The sequence below is a fragment of the Clavelina lepadiformis genome, chromosome 2, assembly GCF_947623445.1.
Source record: "Clavelina lepadiformis chromosome 2, kaClaLepa1.1, whole genome shotgun sequence".
NCBI lineage: Eukaryota > Metazoa > Chordata > Ascidiacea > Aplousobranchia > Clavelinidae > Clavelina > Clavelina lepadiformis.
In genome coordinates, this window is record NC_135241.1 from 2,874,369 (window position 1) to 2,889,500 (window position 15,132).

Below are 15,132 nucleotides of genomic sequence, written 5' to 3' on the forward strand. Positions count from 1 at the left end.
TGCTGTCATGGTTTAATAGACGGTCTTGATTTTTGGCTTGTTAATTTTTCGTTGAATCTGGTGGACAATTTTGTTAACTAAGTTCGAATCGCAAAACAATTGATTGCATGTCTGCTTGCTTCTATGGAAACAAATTTCACGAATTGAATTCGCGCCTATACTGTACGGTTGGTGCTTCTGCAATAAGAATATAAGAACGCTCATAGAAAAAATTTATAAACACACGGTGATGCGCAAAATGAACACTGTTCAAATATTATTACACGCACATTAATTCGAAAAAATGTAACAGTCTTAAATAACAAAGTATGAATATTTTCTACTACTATTGTTGCTAACAGTTACAAGAAGGTAGCTTCAGTAGGATTCGTTTCAAGTGAAAGCGAAACAATTTTAATCTCCATGAGAATAAGAAAAAGTTTATAACACTATTTAGGTGAGAGAACACAATGGCGAGATTGTAGAGCCACGCTGGCAAGGAGATGGTTTCGTCGTGGTCGAACCTACCAGTAATCCAACATGTTCAAAGGAAGTTTTCAAAACATAGAAATAACTTACAATGCCGTCATTGACCAGCAGTTTTAGTGAAAGCACCTACTCTATAAACTTTATGACAGCATAGTTGGTTATATCACAGCAGTATTTTGTGCTTAATGTAGACAACATGGCTTACCGTGCAATTGAATTAATGATATGAATAGGCATCCAACATATCGCAAACGACAGGACGATCAGGGCCAGAACCGTCGCTGCATGAATGTCTCGTTTCCTCTTTGCTTGACGTAAAGCAAGGTGACGTTTTTTGGTCCGAATGCTCAAGTCAGTACCAGTTCGCGAACGCATGAGAACTGGAGTAGACTACATAGATAAATCAAAATCATACAAAATCTGTCTCTGTTGTCATCTAACGGGCATATTACTTTAAACGTTCAAGCTTTGATGGCAGTAAAGAGCAGGTTGTCTTTATCACTATTAGGACGTACTCTTGGGAAGCAATAGCTGTATCATTGAGTTTATACTATAAAGTTTTATTCTGATAAACCTTTACCGTTATTAATTGTGGCTTTGATTGTAGAGGTGACGTTTTTATGGCTGTTTAGAACAAAATATATCAAAATTGTTACCGTAAGTGACACTGACGTGTCTAGAAGTGTTTTTCGCTGACCGTCGTCGAATGATACGCTGTGAAAGAAAGAAATAACAAATCGCGATTACTTCTTTTATTGTCACCAAGTTTTTAGGCCATTATCGTCACCAACGATAAGTGAAAAGGTCGAAATAAAATTCATAGCGGGTGGCTTACCGCAAGGAATTATCCACTTCAAGCATTGATTTAATTGAGCTAAGTTTATTGAGTCGGTCACTAAGCTCTTGATCGTCCACGCCCTCTGTTCGAGATATTTCGAATAATATTATGATGACGTAGCCTACCTTTCATAAGTACTTTGATAAAGACTTATGCTAGCGTAGTATAGTTATAACTTCGTTTGCAAGGTTACATTTAATTTCTGAACATTATTGATTTCTGACGTGGTTAATGATAAAGATTACAAACCATTTTTCAATGCAGTTGATGCTTTGTTTTTTGAGCTCTGTGCTGCGTTTTCTTCTGCGTTTTTCGGCTCCGTTGTTGGATTTAATATCGACTCTAATTAAAGAAAGATATAGTCATCAGTAAGTTTTATAGGGACTCGAAATGTCGAATCCGAGTAATTTCATTTGTTGCTCGGCCGAGTTCCGAGTACTCGGGTATTACGATACAATGTCATTAACTATATCACTTGCACTACTAATTATGTCACTAATTATATGTAACATTTATATCACGGGATTACATTTTGTCAATGACGAAATTTGACGAATAACTTAATATTGAGTGTCGGTAACAAGCATCGTGTAATATTGAAAAGCCGCACTTGGGAAAGCAATTTATTGCTGTCATTGTGACGTTTTGTTTTGGTATTGTTTATTTTTATTTTTTTATAAAGTAATTGGCCCGCCCTGGCCTAATTACAGGCACACGTGCGCCTTGCTGCGACGTCGGTACTGGGCCATGACGTTTTATTACCGCGGTCAATAACATTGGAATTACATTGCATGATTGATAGACGATAACAAAATTTTTTTACAGGGTGTTTCTAAAGTGGAAAAAATGGTATGAACACAAATTGTAGTAACGTCTAGCAGCTGTAACGAAACCAGACAATAACCTATGAAAGGTTAATGTAATTAAGTAATTATATAAGAATTTTTATATTTATTTATTGTTTTTATTTAGTTTATTTTTATTAAAATTAATTTATTTGTGATTGTATCGCATTTTCAAAATATCCTATGTACCGTTTTGACACCGAAAAACAAAAACTTGTTGTGCCGCTGTAGCAAAACAATGCAATAAGTAATCGGAAATTGCTTTGGTTGAATAGACATTTTGACCTGGCAAATAATGTTCATACAATCGAAGGCCGTAGGTGCGAATGTGCTAAATATAACACAACCACACATGATGCGGAATATTAGGCAATACTCAACTGAATCGGAGTATTAGAAATATGCCAACGCTCGGTCGAATACGATTATTCGGATTTGACTCTTCCCGTACCTATATTGAATCGCTAATTATAACTCAATTATTGTGGCTTTAAAATGCAAAGTTTACAAATGCAGTGCACATTATTGCAACCAGCTTTTTTGAAACTTCAATGCAATTGGTTGTTTGGTTTGACGAAAACTTTAGGTAAGATAGCGTTTTAGTTAAGCACATCCAATGTGTTACTGTGATCCATTCAGAGAAAATCAATTACTTAATTCCCCAGGAGAGATAGAGAGTTATTACTCGATAAAGCATAGTAAGCACGATAGCAATGCAACTATTGTCACACACATATATAGTTTATTTATGTCATACTCTGTCATTTGATGATTGGGAAAAACCGCCAGCAGCTTAGACCAAAGATATTTTACTTTTTAACGTACTTCAATATTTTATGTAAAATTTCATGCGTCAAGTATTCCAAAGTTGCTGTAGATAGAGAATTGATTTATAAGTGACGTCATAGCCAATAGATGGGAGCGAAGTTCATGTGCGCGCTGTTTTGACAATCAAGTCACCGATATCCGGTTCATTTTATTTTACCGTTGCAAAACACCATCGTTGACTTGTCTTCACATTTCCCGCGAACACTCGTTTCCCACTTTTCCGCTGTCCTCGTTTTCATTATGTTCGTAACGTCACCGGTTGGAGAGGACCTCTGCAGGAAGTTGAGAGTCAATGACATTTTCATCATCGGTCAAATTATGAGTTGGAAATGTGTTAATTGGCATGCAAGGAAACTTTTCTATAGATATAGTACGCCTTGTACACACATAACATATTCATATATACTTTCTATACATATAGTATGCCTTGTACATACATAACTTCGCAACAAACAGTAGCGTACTTTCATTTTGTCAATAGTCCATGCACCCCAGCAAACCATCTTAACACTCACCATTATGTTCGTTAAAGGTACTTCTGATTTGGCGATAAGGTTGTTGTTTTTCAGCATATTCCGGGTATCTTCTATATGAGTCTCCTGCAACGTATTTCCGCGAACTGCCGATTTTCTGATGCATATTGAATAGAATTTTATAATCTACAAATTGTATTACAAGTTATTTAACGGTTTTCCTTGACGAAAGGTGAATCGATTTTAATTGTGATACATTTAAAGTGAGCAAGTTTGTAATAAGACGCGGTGGATAGAGATTTATTGATCTGTTTCAGGGATGTCTACTTGAAAGGGTGTCATGTTAAAAACGTGTTGTGCAAGCGACAAACCGGTTAAAATTGATTTCTTCCCTTCAACATCCTGTCCTGTTTGATTTACAAATTTAGTTCCACCAACGACCATGTTGTGTAGGCTACTACGGCCCAGAGTCGCTGTTTCGTGTTAAATTTATATTTCTTATTTTCTTTCTATATCGTGTGGCTTGTCTAAAAGAATGATTTTAAATAGGTTCTCAATTAATTAAGGGTATGAGATTGTGCGCTATTCGCAGAGCTCTTTCTCGCGGAATTTCCCAAGATGTTTCAGTGCGTGGAAAGCGACTCACAAAAATAAAGACACACGTACTTGACTTCACTTGTAGCCGACGTCATAGTACCCACTTCCTCTGTCATAAACATTCCACGTCACTTTATTTAAAAATCTGATGTAAGAATACTTACTGAACATAACGGAGCGGTAATGGAGAATTTTTGGATGCTGGGGGAATTTTATGAATCATGTTTGGAGTTCCACATGCGGGAGAAGGCGCCTTGCTGAGAGGCGTGTCGCTGATGTTTTTCGATCTCAACAATTGTAGGAATACGACAAAATAAAGAATTGCTGACGTCAAAAGAGGTGGAAGAACACAAACCGTGAAATTAAACAACATGTAGTTCGGGTCCATGACCTGAAAGTGGGTTGTAAGTTTATTTCCAGTAGGGTAACTTTATCAGAAAAAATTAGCCTAAATCAGATGCTTAGGTTTAGTTTGTCTACAATAAAAACACATTGCATTACACGTAAAAAGCGTCGACGGTATTTTGTTTACCAGTTTTGCAATGATAATTGACGTTTTATTATTTCAGTGTGAAGTCACTTTATACCATAATCGCTTGTAGTGAACACATTCTCATCACGAAGGCCATATTGCTAAGTTGACTGAGTCCGTGTTCTCTTTACCTTTGTGAACTCGCACTGTACAAAGCTGATGTTTTGGATGATTGAAGAAACTTCCGTAACTGCTACCGCCACAGTTGTTCCAAATACGCGACTTTGGTTCACTTCATGCGATGAAAGTTGATATTTGTCTGAATCATGATAGAAGCTGTTGTTAAGTTTTAGTAAGCTATTCGCAATTATTAGTTAAGTTATTATTAGTTAAGTTATTATTAGTTAAGTTAAACATTGCTAGTTAAGTTTGATTTCGAATACAAAACCACATTCCAGGTGAAGCTGTAAAAACTGTTAATATGCCTCAGCGCATGTGATAGACATAATAAATATTACCAATACTACTGTACATAATCCTTCAGTGCATTAACTAACCGTTAATGGAGTGTGCCGGGAAATTTGAGAAGTGTGACATATTGTTCCAACCCAACAGAGGCAGCAGCCCAATAAAACACGAAGTGATCCATATAACAATGATTGTAACGAATGCTTTTCTTCTGGTAACTTTCGTATAATGCATGCGTGGAAAGCGAATGGCCAAATATCTGCAGGATCAACTTAAAGCTCACAGCAGTATAACAGCAATATTTAGTAATCAACGTAGCCATAGGCCTACAACCATCCTAAAGCATGCTTGATAACGTCATTATGGAAAACTCAAACAGAGACATTTAGTCCGAAAATACACTACTAGTCGGTTACCCAAGCGGTTGACAAATACAAAATGTCAAATTTTTTTACATATAATAAATAATTTTTGCAAGTATGAAGTGTACCTTTCTACTGATATAGCCATGAGATTGAAGATTGACGTTTGTGTGGGAACCATAATGAGGGATAGAACGGCAACACAGGCATAAGGCTCGTTGTGGGGATGACCAAGTTTGGTGAGTATTGCAAATGGAATTGCTATGATCCCAACGCAGAGATCTGCCAGCGCCAACGACGTTACGAACATGTACATAACCTAATGAACAATAATGACGAAGTTGATCTGACAATGACCATATAGGCACTGGTTGGGTTTGGTGTATAGCTACGTCCAACGTTTTCGCCGTAAGTTTGTGAGCACCTGTTATGCATTTGCCATTTGGATTCAAGGAAACAATGCGAAGTATAAGCTAAAAACGTGCAATAAAGAAACCAATTATTCTCCTTCTTGCTATTTCCGCTGTATTGGAGAACATGAAACATGAGTGTGTTCGCGTTTCCTTTTCGCCGCGTAAGCTCGTTATCGCATAATACTGTATATTGCCAGTAAATACAACTAACTTTGGGTAGACATTTGATATAGACTATAGAGAAAACAATGAAACAACATATGTTTATTGCTATTGTAGGAAAGAAGCAAGCTTAAATCAGGATATAAATTTTGCGCATCAAATTATTTTTAAATCAAAAAGTTACTGCCAATATAATGATAGCTCTCGCCTTGTGTTTAGCAATAGGGCCTATGTAGCTTGCATGACCAATGTTACAAGAAACAAACCTTTTTTCGAAGTGGACTGTTTAGAACAACGTAACACACCGCTGCGTTTCCAGCAATGACTAGGACGGCAACTGCAATTTCCAGGCCAATATAAATAACTGTATTTACGTCCATGATAGAATTGTTGTCACTATGCTCTGGAACGAAATGAATGATTTCGTCATATCTAAACAATTTTAGGAAGAGTAGGCTATTATTCGATAAACTACACTGTCGTGTAATCTGAAACATTTTAAAAATTTAATGCTTTAAAGACAAAAAATAAAATAAACAATGTATGGGGGGGGGGGGGGGGGATTTTTAAAGTAACGTAAGTAAGTAAAGAGCAGACGATTGCGCCGATGTAACAACGTCCTTGGAGTGTTTACAGTTTTTCTATAAACATATGCATAATTCTACATCCCGAAAACACACAAGCTCATCAATTAATTATGTGTCTTTCCCGGTGGTATCTACATCGTTAGCTTCACGTACGCGGAGGAATATTGATTAGGTCCCGCGTGCCGTGCTTTGTACACGATCAGACGACGTTAATTGCAACAAGTCAAATGTTTAGCCTGATTGTGATTCAACTATGTACAAACTTTCTTTGGACTGGTAACGTTAAGCCATATACCCGCTATAAGTTACGTAAACCGCAGAAACCATATGTTTTGCCAATACTTTACTTTTTGTTTACTTTTTAGCAAACACATTTGACGATTTTGGTTCTATTTATCGTAACCAAAATTGATCTTTTCACTCATGGCGCTATAAGTTTTTTAGCAAACGCAATCTTCAAAGCAAATACCATACTTTTAAATTGTGCATTTCATGCTGCAGTGATTCAAACCAATTTCAGGTCTAAATATCGTGCAGTTACATTTTTATTGTTTTTCTGCAATCAGCAATAGTTTAGCCTGCATTAACCCCATTTGTCTTGCATTGGTAAGACATGCGCAGTCGTACTGAGTTCAATCTACTTGTTTGATCCGACACCGCGTATACTTTGCTTTTCGTGTAAGTAAAGTTTAGCATTGACCGACAACAAACATTACATTACTCGTTCCTTTCACAGCTTATACAGCAACGCAAAAAGTTAAGAGGTCAGACCATTTTATCCCAACAAACAAGTTTAAAACAGCTTATAAGTTATTAGGCCTAATGCATTGAAAAACCATTCAAAGTTACTTGGAAAATTCTTATCCTATACGATTTTACTGTAACTTCTAAGCTATGATGCTTTTGCTGCGACTTCTGCATAGAACTGGCCTAAAGCCTATGTCATACGTTAAATTAAAATCACGTCTGCCGTGTTGTCATGGGACAGTTTTTTCCGAAATGCGCTAAATTTCCTGTCAAAGTGTTAAAACCTTTTTTCTTCACTTATACGTTTTTTTGGATTCCTTTCTTAAACTTCCTTTTCTGAAACCTAGATTTTTTTAATATGTGTCATTCACGCATTTGATGTTAAAGATCCTGATTAAACTGGTGACCTTCACGTAGGAAATTTTAGTCCTTCCTGTGATTCGTCAGAATCGAATATGTAATTAATTGCTCGAACAACGCTTCTCTAGGCCTTTTCCCAGAACGCTAATGTCATTTTACTTTGCTCGGGTACGTCATCGTGCGTAAAAAGGTTGCCCAGCAATGTTGCCGATAATTTTAGAGCACAACTTTCGTAAATAAGCCTACCATCTACAAAAGCCCTCGTGCTTTCTAAGTCCTTGCCCGGAGTAAACAAGGGTGCAAACGAATTTAGTTGAACGATGACAAAATTCACAAGGGCTCCGAAGAAACTTTTTAATGCACGTTTTTATCCTTTAACGATGACGAATTCCCACCTTCAGTTTCACGAACTGTTGACGAGTTTTTTAAGTGAGTTCGATCGTAAATTAAAAGACATGTATTGCTTGATTCATCTACTTAGCGGTTTTTTTAAGTGTTTATCTCAACCCAGCCCTACAAAGTAGACGTTTTGAAACCTTAAGGCTGAGTATAGATAGAATTCTCAGCACATTCCGCATATCATGCTGTTTAAGTAATCGAACTGTTTTTAAGCTTTATTAAGCAAATTGTCAAAAATTTGGAACATCTACGTCGATTCTATATTAGTCAATTTTTCTCATACACGGAACATGTCTCATTGACACCGGTGAATGTTTTATCATGGTTCCCAGATTACCCAAGCGTCCGAGCATTTTAATGCCAGCTGTCATGAAAACTTTGATGATCAGGACCCAACTTTTCAACTATTTCTACTCGTGAAGTTATTCTGGTGCCTTTACTGACAACCTGCTTTGCAGTTTTGTTACAATCGTTAATTTTGCTCTTCGCCCTACTCTTGAAGCCGGGAAAGGATTTGTACCCCGTTGACGTCATAACATTGCGAGGTTTCAATGAGTTTATGGGGCTGTTTACTGCAAACTGGAGGTGGCTGGCGACTGTACGTTATTGTTTGCTAGAAAGAGACAACAACATTTTACACTGTGCAAACAACAAAACATGCCTAGGTTATTGTTGTACGTCGTTGACGCTCTCCCAGGGTTGCCAGAGGTCTTTTAATTGAAGTTATTTATTTAAAAGTCTTTTGTTTATTTGGCTCTGTTTGTTGTTTATTAGGATGCCCAATGACTATTAGCTGCTGAGGCCAAGATATGTAATATTTCGAATAGGTTACATATGTAATGGACGCTGTGTAGGCTTTGGCAATTGACGAGAAAAATAGCATAAGTTGCCGAAAGTTCATCATTTGCTTGAGTAAGGAGGATTAGTTTGCACCGATTTTACTGACCACATATATTGTACGATCATTCTCACTTTCAAAAACGATATATTGCCTTCTTAAACACTAGGGACGGAAGCACCAACGGGAGGTGATGTTAGTAGAGCATTTGTCACCCACCATCTATATTATTTGTTTTACAATGCACACATGCAGGCTTTTTTGTATGAAAAAACGACCCTTAATCTGTTATTTAAACATTGCGGCTGATATTAGCACATATTTGGGTTTCTAGGTCGATTCAACCCACGGACTATTCAATCTAGGACGATTCAACCCACGGACGATTCAACCCCGGACCATTCAACCCACGGACGATTCAACCTATTTACAAAAACGTCTACGCAGTTCGTTATCAGGCACGGATGCCACAGCTTTTACCACTATACCAATACACATCTTGTGTTGAAATAAAAACAAGTTTATGAATCGTGCTGTAATGAGTAGGCCTGCTTAGCAAAAAGTAAATAAAGTCTACACGTCGATTAAAAGTCAAACCTTAGTTTGTTGATGAGAATGAAGATTGCCCGCAAAAATGTTCGAAGCAGGAGATCGAACATTTTGAGAATATTACAAGTCGCCTGTCTCCAGTCAATTTATTATTTTGAAAATAATGGAATAATCTTTCCTATAGCAGAGAGAGGGATTCTGTGGGCTATAATTCTGCTTATTTCGTTGTGGTTAGTTTGTACAAGCTAAGTTATGCTTTACTATAATCAACTATGTAACTTCGGCAAAACGTTTTAAAGAAAGGGCTTTAAAGTTGGAAAAAATTGCCAGAAAGTAACTATAAAAACTAGCAGATAATATTTGTAGCTGTAAACGCAAAATGAAAGCTGTTTATAACCTAAGGATCACAAAAACACTGCAAGCTAGACGACTGCTATTGCAATTACGATAGTTAAGCTCATCGTATTTTATTAATCGAATTGTATTTTATTTTGTTTTATATTTTGGGTTAACACGGTTCTGCCACCATCATATTTTCACGAAATACTTAAGCGTAACAATATCTGGTCAATATGATCTGCATTCGCTTTATTACGAAACATTCATATTCAAAACAACGATTACTACAAAAATAAACCTTTAAAACTAAATTGATCCGAGCATAACAGGATCAGGAAGGCCATTAAATAATCGTTAACCAAGAGACTGTTCTTGAAGAGAAATTTTCCTTATGGGGGCCTTTCACAGGAAAGTTGTCTAAAGACCTCGGCCACAATATAGCAATATAATACACTTATACCACTGGCTACAAATCCACACTGCCACAAGAATACTCTGTTCGTCAGTCAATTCGTGGGTTGAACCGTCCATGGATTACACCATCTGGGGTTGAATTGTCCGGGGTTGAACCGTCTGTGGGTTGAATCGTCCGACCACCCATATTTGGTCAAATTTTTGTGACAGGTTCTATGCTAAAACACATTGATAATGGGAATGACCGATTGCATGATTTTCCTCAGCTATATAGCAAAATTTAAAATTTGTCAATTTATGTTTGTCAATGTGTTTGGGCAGCAACACTCTCTCCGGAACTCACTTTATCTTCTCAAAATGGTCGTTGGGCTCTAGGAGCTTCCTAAACAGTTCTACTTCTTTTGCCAATTCTGCCAGATTAGTTAATGGGAGACCTAGTCGTGACTCGTGAGTGACCAAGTCAGATCAGTGATGTAATTGTACCACCTCTGGGAAGTGGTAACCTGGCTAGTTCTTGGTCACCTTTTACCGGTTGGTGGTGCAAGTATAACTGGATTTGCAAGTTTTTTTCTGAGGGTTTATCATCAAATATAAAAAATTGAAAGTAAACTGAAAACATTGCAACCATTATAAAGTCATTACTTTAATAGCTTACATTGGGGATTAAGTAAGCCTTCATGACGTCCCACTTCAACCTATAAAAAATGAGAAATTTTCTTTCTTTCTGCGCAAGCGAAGAGAAACAGAACAAAATATTATGTCCATGCATGTACATATATATTTTGTAAAGTACAAACATTTTCATAGTATCCCTATGCCATATCTTGATCGCTTTCACCCATTGTTCATAGTAAATTAGAAAAAGCTAACAATGGCGCCATCAAGCGTAATGTTACCATGGTAATCATGACAAGCTTGAAGTTGCGGGAGTTTTTGGTCATGATTAGGTTAGGTTGGGGCGCTTGGAGAGTTTTCGCGTCTTTTCGTTTATGTTTTGACTTCAACTGAAGATACAAAATAAATTGCTAAGCGTCCTGAACTTTTAGTTCCGTAGAATCTGAATGTGTTTATGTGAATGTGTTACATATTCTATCACTAGCTTATCAATAAAATGACACCCAGCAAGACAGTCTGACAGTCGGTTGCAATGTCCGGATAGCAGCTATAAAATGTGCAGATGCAGCCCACTTTTGTAACATAAACTAATGGATAAGGTTTTTCCGTTTTCCAAAGTGTTCGCCCAGGTTTGATTACATCGATTTTTATCCAAATTGTGCGATTATTTCTGTGGATAGGTTTAAGATAAGCGGCTGATTTATCAGCCACACATTGCAAATTTTTCCAGTGTAGACTCAAACCTCAATCTAACTGTTAATCGGCTTGGTAACCGAGTGGTTCAAACCAAGTTCTGGCTACCCAGTGGCGCCATGCCGTTGTAATGCCTCAATGCCCTTGTGCAAGACATTAGCGACACTTGTTCCTGTTTAATGGACCTGGTGGACAGTTCTAAAGTGGTGCAATGCTATACAAAAATAAAAATAAATAATATGTGACAATCGGAACTTGCACAAAGGCTAGCTCAGTAACTGAGGCTTCAGTGATAAGGAATCATCACCAACTTTAAGTTGTGCATAGACTTTCCTTGGTCAGGACTCAGGATAAAGATTATCATATCATACCACGATAAAAACTGCAGTCTGGTAGTAAATAATGTAATCTTTTGATAAAAGAGTCACTTCAAACATCAAACTTCATAAAAGTATGCTGTTTTGTCAGAATTTTTCTCAGTTTGCAGAGCTCAGTGTGTTAAATCAGCAATCAATCTAAATTGGGTCAAATACACAGTTCCTGTTATCAAAGAGATGATCTTGAATTAATTGAAACAAAAGGATTCTAGAATCTAATTAATATTTAAACTATTTTTTGGGGTTTGTCTATTAGTAATTAATATCACTGGTTTAATATTGATCTTTAGCTAATTGGATAATTATTATTGACTTAAAAATACATATGATTTGTAAGCTATTTAAAAAGTTTTGTTATCATTATTTTAATTTGCTGATGTAATCTGTTTTAGTGCACTTTTAACTTAAAAAAAAGCTGTTGCGCAAAAGTAGAACTGATTCTTTCAACATGAAAGGTAAAAAAGGCAAAAAGACACCAACTCCACCTCCTCAGCCAGAAGAAAATCTGGCCGAAGTTCAAGAAGAACCGAGTGAAATAAAAATCGACGGACAAATGATGACCCTGAGCGACTCAAACATATTGAACACGAATCAGATAACTGGCTACAAAAACAAAGGTGACTCTCTATTTATTCCTGATGATGCTTCATCCATACTACTTGAAGATGAAGAAGAAGGGATGATAAAAGTTGCCGTTCTGACGCAAGAGATTGTTGTTGATAGTTTGTCTAATGTTGGATGTTCTGCTTGCGGCACAAAACAGGTTTTCCTCAATTTGTCACTGCCTGGTTTCGGCTTGCAAGATATATCTCTTTTGCAGAAATATATTTATCTGCAAAAGCTCAATCTTTCTTATAACAGCCTGTCAGAGCTATCGGCCCTCAATTGCATGAGGTATTTGATAGAGCTTGATGTATCTCATAACGAACTTACATCTCTGCTTGACTTTCAGCCACCTTTCGGCCTGCAAGAAGCCAACTTTTCTCATAACTTAATAGAATCTATGACTGATTTGTCAGCGTATGATCATCTTGTTAAGCTCAACTTAGACCATAACAACATAGTAGCCATCAGTGGCCTTAAGGATTGCAGGTCTTTATTACACTTGACGTTGTCTCACAACAACATAGAAGAAATTGGTGGATTGGATAAGTTGAAGATAAGGCATCTTAATCTCAGCTACAACCAGCTTACACAAATTGAAAACCTTGACACCGTGTTAGAATTGCAAGAGCTTGATTTGTCTGGAAACTCTATTTTTGGCTTGATTGGTCTCACCAGCAGCAGCAGACTCTACTCCTTGAACCTGGAAGGAAACCAGGTATCTAGTTTGTCCGAAATACAACACATTGATTCAACTACAACTTTACGCATACTCAACTTTCTTAAAAATCCTATTGTAAACGAAGAAGAGTACAGAAAAAGCGTTATATTTGCCATGCAACAATTGTCCGAGCTTGACCATCAGGTAGTTACTGTCGAGGAGAAGGTGGCAGCTGTAAATTTGTTTGACCCCCCAGCCGAAGTACAAGCCGCTCTTGATCACATCACACACACAGTTTATCGATTTCTGCAACCGAGTAAAATATATGAGAGCACCCTTCCCAGTATTGAAATGCCCTACCCTATGCTAGTACTTACAGGGCCACAAGCATGTGGGAAGCGTGAGCTCGCACGCCGACTTGCTCAGGAATTTCCCGATTATTTTGGATTTGGAATTTCCCACACAACCAGGGTGCCATATCCAGGAGAACAAGACGGCAAGGATTACCACTTTGTCACTCCAGACCATTTTCAGATATTGGTTCGACAGGGTTGCTTTGTTCAAACCTTTAAGCACGATGGCTGTCTGTATGGTTTGACACTTGACGCTGTTGAAAGTGTCGCTAAAGAAGGACTGGCCTGTGTAGTACACATGGAAATCAATGGCATCCGCACACTAAAGAACACTTACTTTGAACCAAGATTTGTCCTTCTTTTACCAGTTTCTTCTGAAGCACACAGGGAGAGAATGGTAGAAAGAGGTGTGTACACTGAGGCACAAGTTAACTACGTTACCCAGCAAAGGAAAGCAATGTACCAAGAAGTCAACCAAGAGCACCCAGGTTTTTTTGACATGGTGATTAACAGCGATAAACTCGGAGAAGCTTATGATCGTCTACGACAACTCGTCATGGATTATCTTGGAACAACTGACCTCACCAATGTTGAGGGTGAGAGTGTACAACCAAGGCTTTCTACAACAGAAAATAAAGACGAAAGCAGCACACACCACACAACTATGTCAGCACATCGAAGGACATGGTCACGTCCGTCATTTCAAGGCGAATCTGCGACAACAAATGATCTGAATTCTGCCAACAACAAAGCAAAGCTGGAATCCAGAAAGACTCCAGTGGAAGAGGCTTCAATCCGTCGAAGGCAACATGCAGCCATTGAAGCTGTGGAAGGTTTTTCTCCCAGCGTCTATGACGATCTTTTTAGGAGACCCATGGTTCCTATGACAGCCCCAGGGATGTTGGAAGGAAGTCCAATGGCTCAGGCTGCATCTATGTACCAAGACCCTGCACTCTTGGCAGCTTTATATCCTGGCATGACTAATGAGAACTTTGAGGTAGGCATGGCTCAACACATAAATGGAAAATCTAATACAAAATCCAACTCATCTACTCCAGACAGTTCCAACCGGTCACAAGTAGCAAGTTCAGGTTTATCTGGTTTGTCCTCCGCTCGTGGATTTTCTGATCAAGAATCCGGCAAAGAAGGAAAATGCAAAGAAGCGATTGAACCTTCAGGCCTGAGCGAACAGGTTCTGGATTTAACTGCTCTAAGCGATGCACTTGAATCATTGAGAGGATCATCACGAACTATCACTCCACTAGCTCCACGACTGGTTCAAGGCTTCGACGAGTGGTTAGGAATCGGAAGAGATGAGGGTGACAGGGGTGGAGCAAACACTAAACCAGTTGTACCATCAATACCGACCGGAGGTCGATTGACTGTAGAATAGGTCTTTAGTTGTTAGTAGAAAAGTTTATGTGCTGTTTATAGGTGCGCTTTCTGCTTTTTTGCTGTTTTTAAATGAAATTTGGATGTTTGGTAAGCAATTTTATAGGCGTTGTCCGATATATTGGTGTATTCTCATTGCCACTTGCACTTTGCACTTACATTGTTGGGAAATATTTCTGGTAAATTATGTCTCTTGTGTAAAGTATGAGTTTGTTTTGAAGCATTGTACTAACCACACCAAATACATACAAGGTTAATCGCAATGAAATTAGGAAGGTA

General features: G+C 37.8%; 2 protein-coding genes across 2 annotated transcripts; one reads left to right on the forward strand and one right to left on the reverse strand.

Annotated features, from left to right (window-relative positions):
- Window positions 1–195: 195 nt before the first annotated feature.
- On the reverse strand, window positions 196–6,425 carry LOC143447059 (uncharacterized). The gene is made up of 12 exons (XM_076946984.1): window positions 6,193–6,425; window positions 5,480–5,670; window positions 5,079–5,248; window positions 4,713–4,840; window positions 4,214–4,440; window positions 3,495–3,609; window positions 3,137–3,251; window positions 1,556–1,648; window positions 1,304–1,388; window positions 1,125–1,182; window positions 674–858; window positions 196–503 (listed from the first exon to the last, which is right to left on the reverse strand). The coding sequence occupies exons 1-12, from the start codon at window positions 6,421–6,423 to the stop codon at window positions 335–337; spliced, it is 1,767 nt and encodes a 588-aa protein (XP_076803099.1). The 5' UTR covers window positions 6,424–6,425; the 3' UTR covers window positions 196–334.
- Window positions 6,426–12,240: 5,815 nt separating this feature from the next.
- Window positions 12,241–15,105, forward strand: LOC143446272 (leucine-rich repeat and guanylate kinase domain-containing protein-like). The gene has a single exon (XM_076945844.1). It carries the CDS (start codon window positions 12,293–12,295, stop codon window positions 14,852–14,854), a length of 2,562 nt encoding a protein of 853 aa, XP_076801959.1. The 5' UTR covers window positions 12,241–12,292; the 3' UTR covers window positions 14,855–15,105.
- Window positions 15,106–15,132: the final 27 nt, after the last annotated feature.

Excerpts from the sequence above, each read along its gene's own strand:
- LOC143447059 (XM_076946984.1), bottom strand. The coding sequence starts at position 6,423 with ATGTTTCAGATTACACGACAGTGTAGTTTATCGAATAATAGCCTACTC. Across the intron at positions 5,249-5,479 it reads ATGGCTATATCAGTAGAAAG|ATATTTGGCCATTCGCTTTC; the intron begins GTACACTTCATA and ends TTGATCCTGCAG. Across the intron at positions 859-1,124 it reads ACACGTCAGTGTCACTTACG|TCTACTCCAGTTCTCATGCG; the intron begins GTAACAATTTTG and ends TTATCTATGTAG.
- LOC143446272 (XM_076945844.1), top strand. The coding sequence starts at position 12,293 with ATGAAAGGTAAAAAAGGCAAAAAGACACCAACTCCACCTCCTCAGCCA.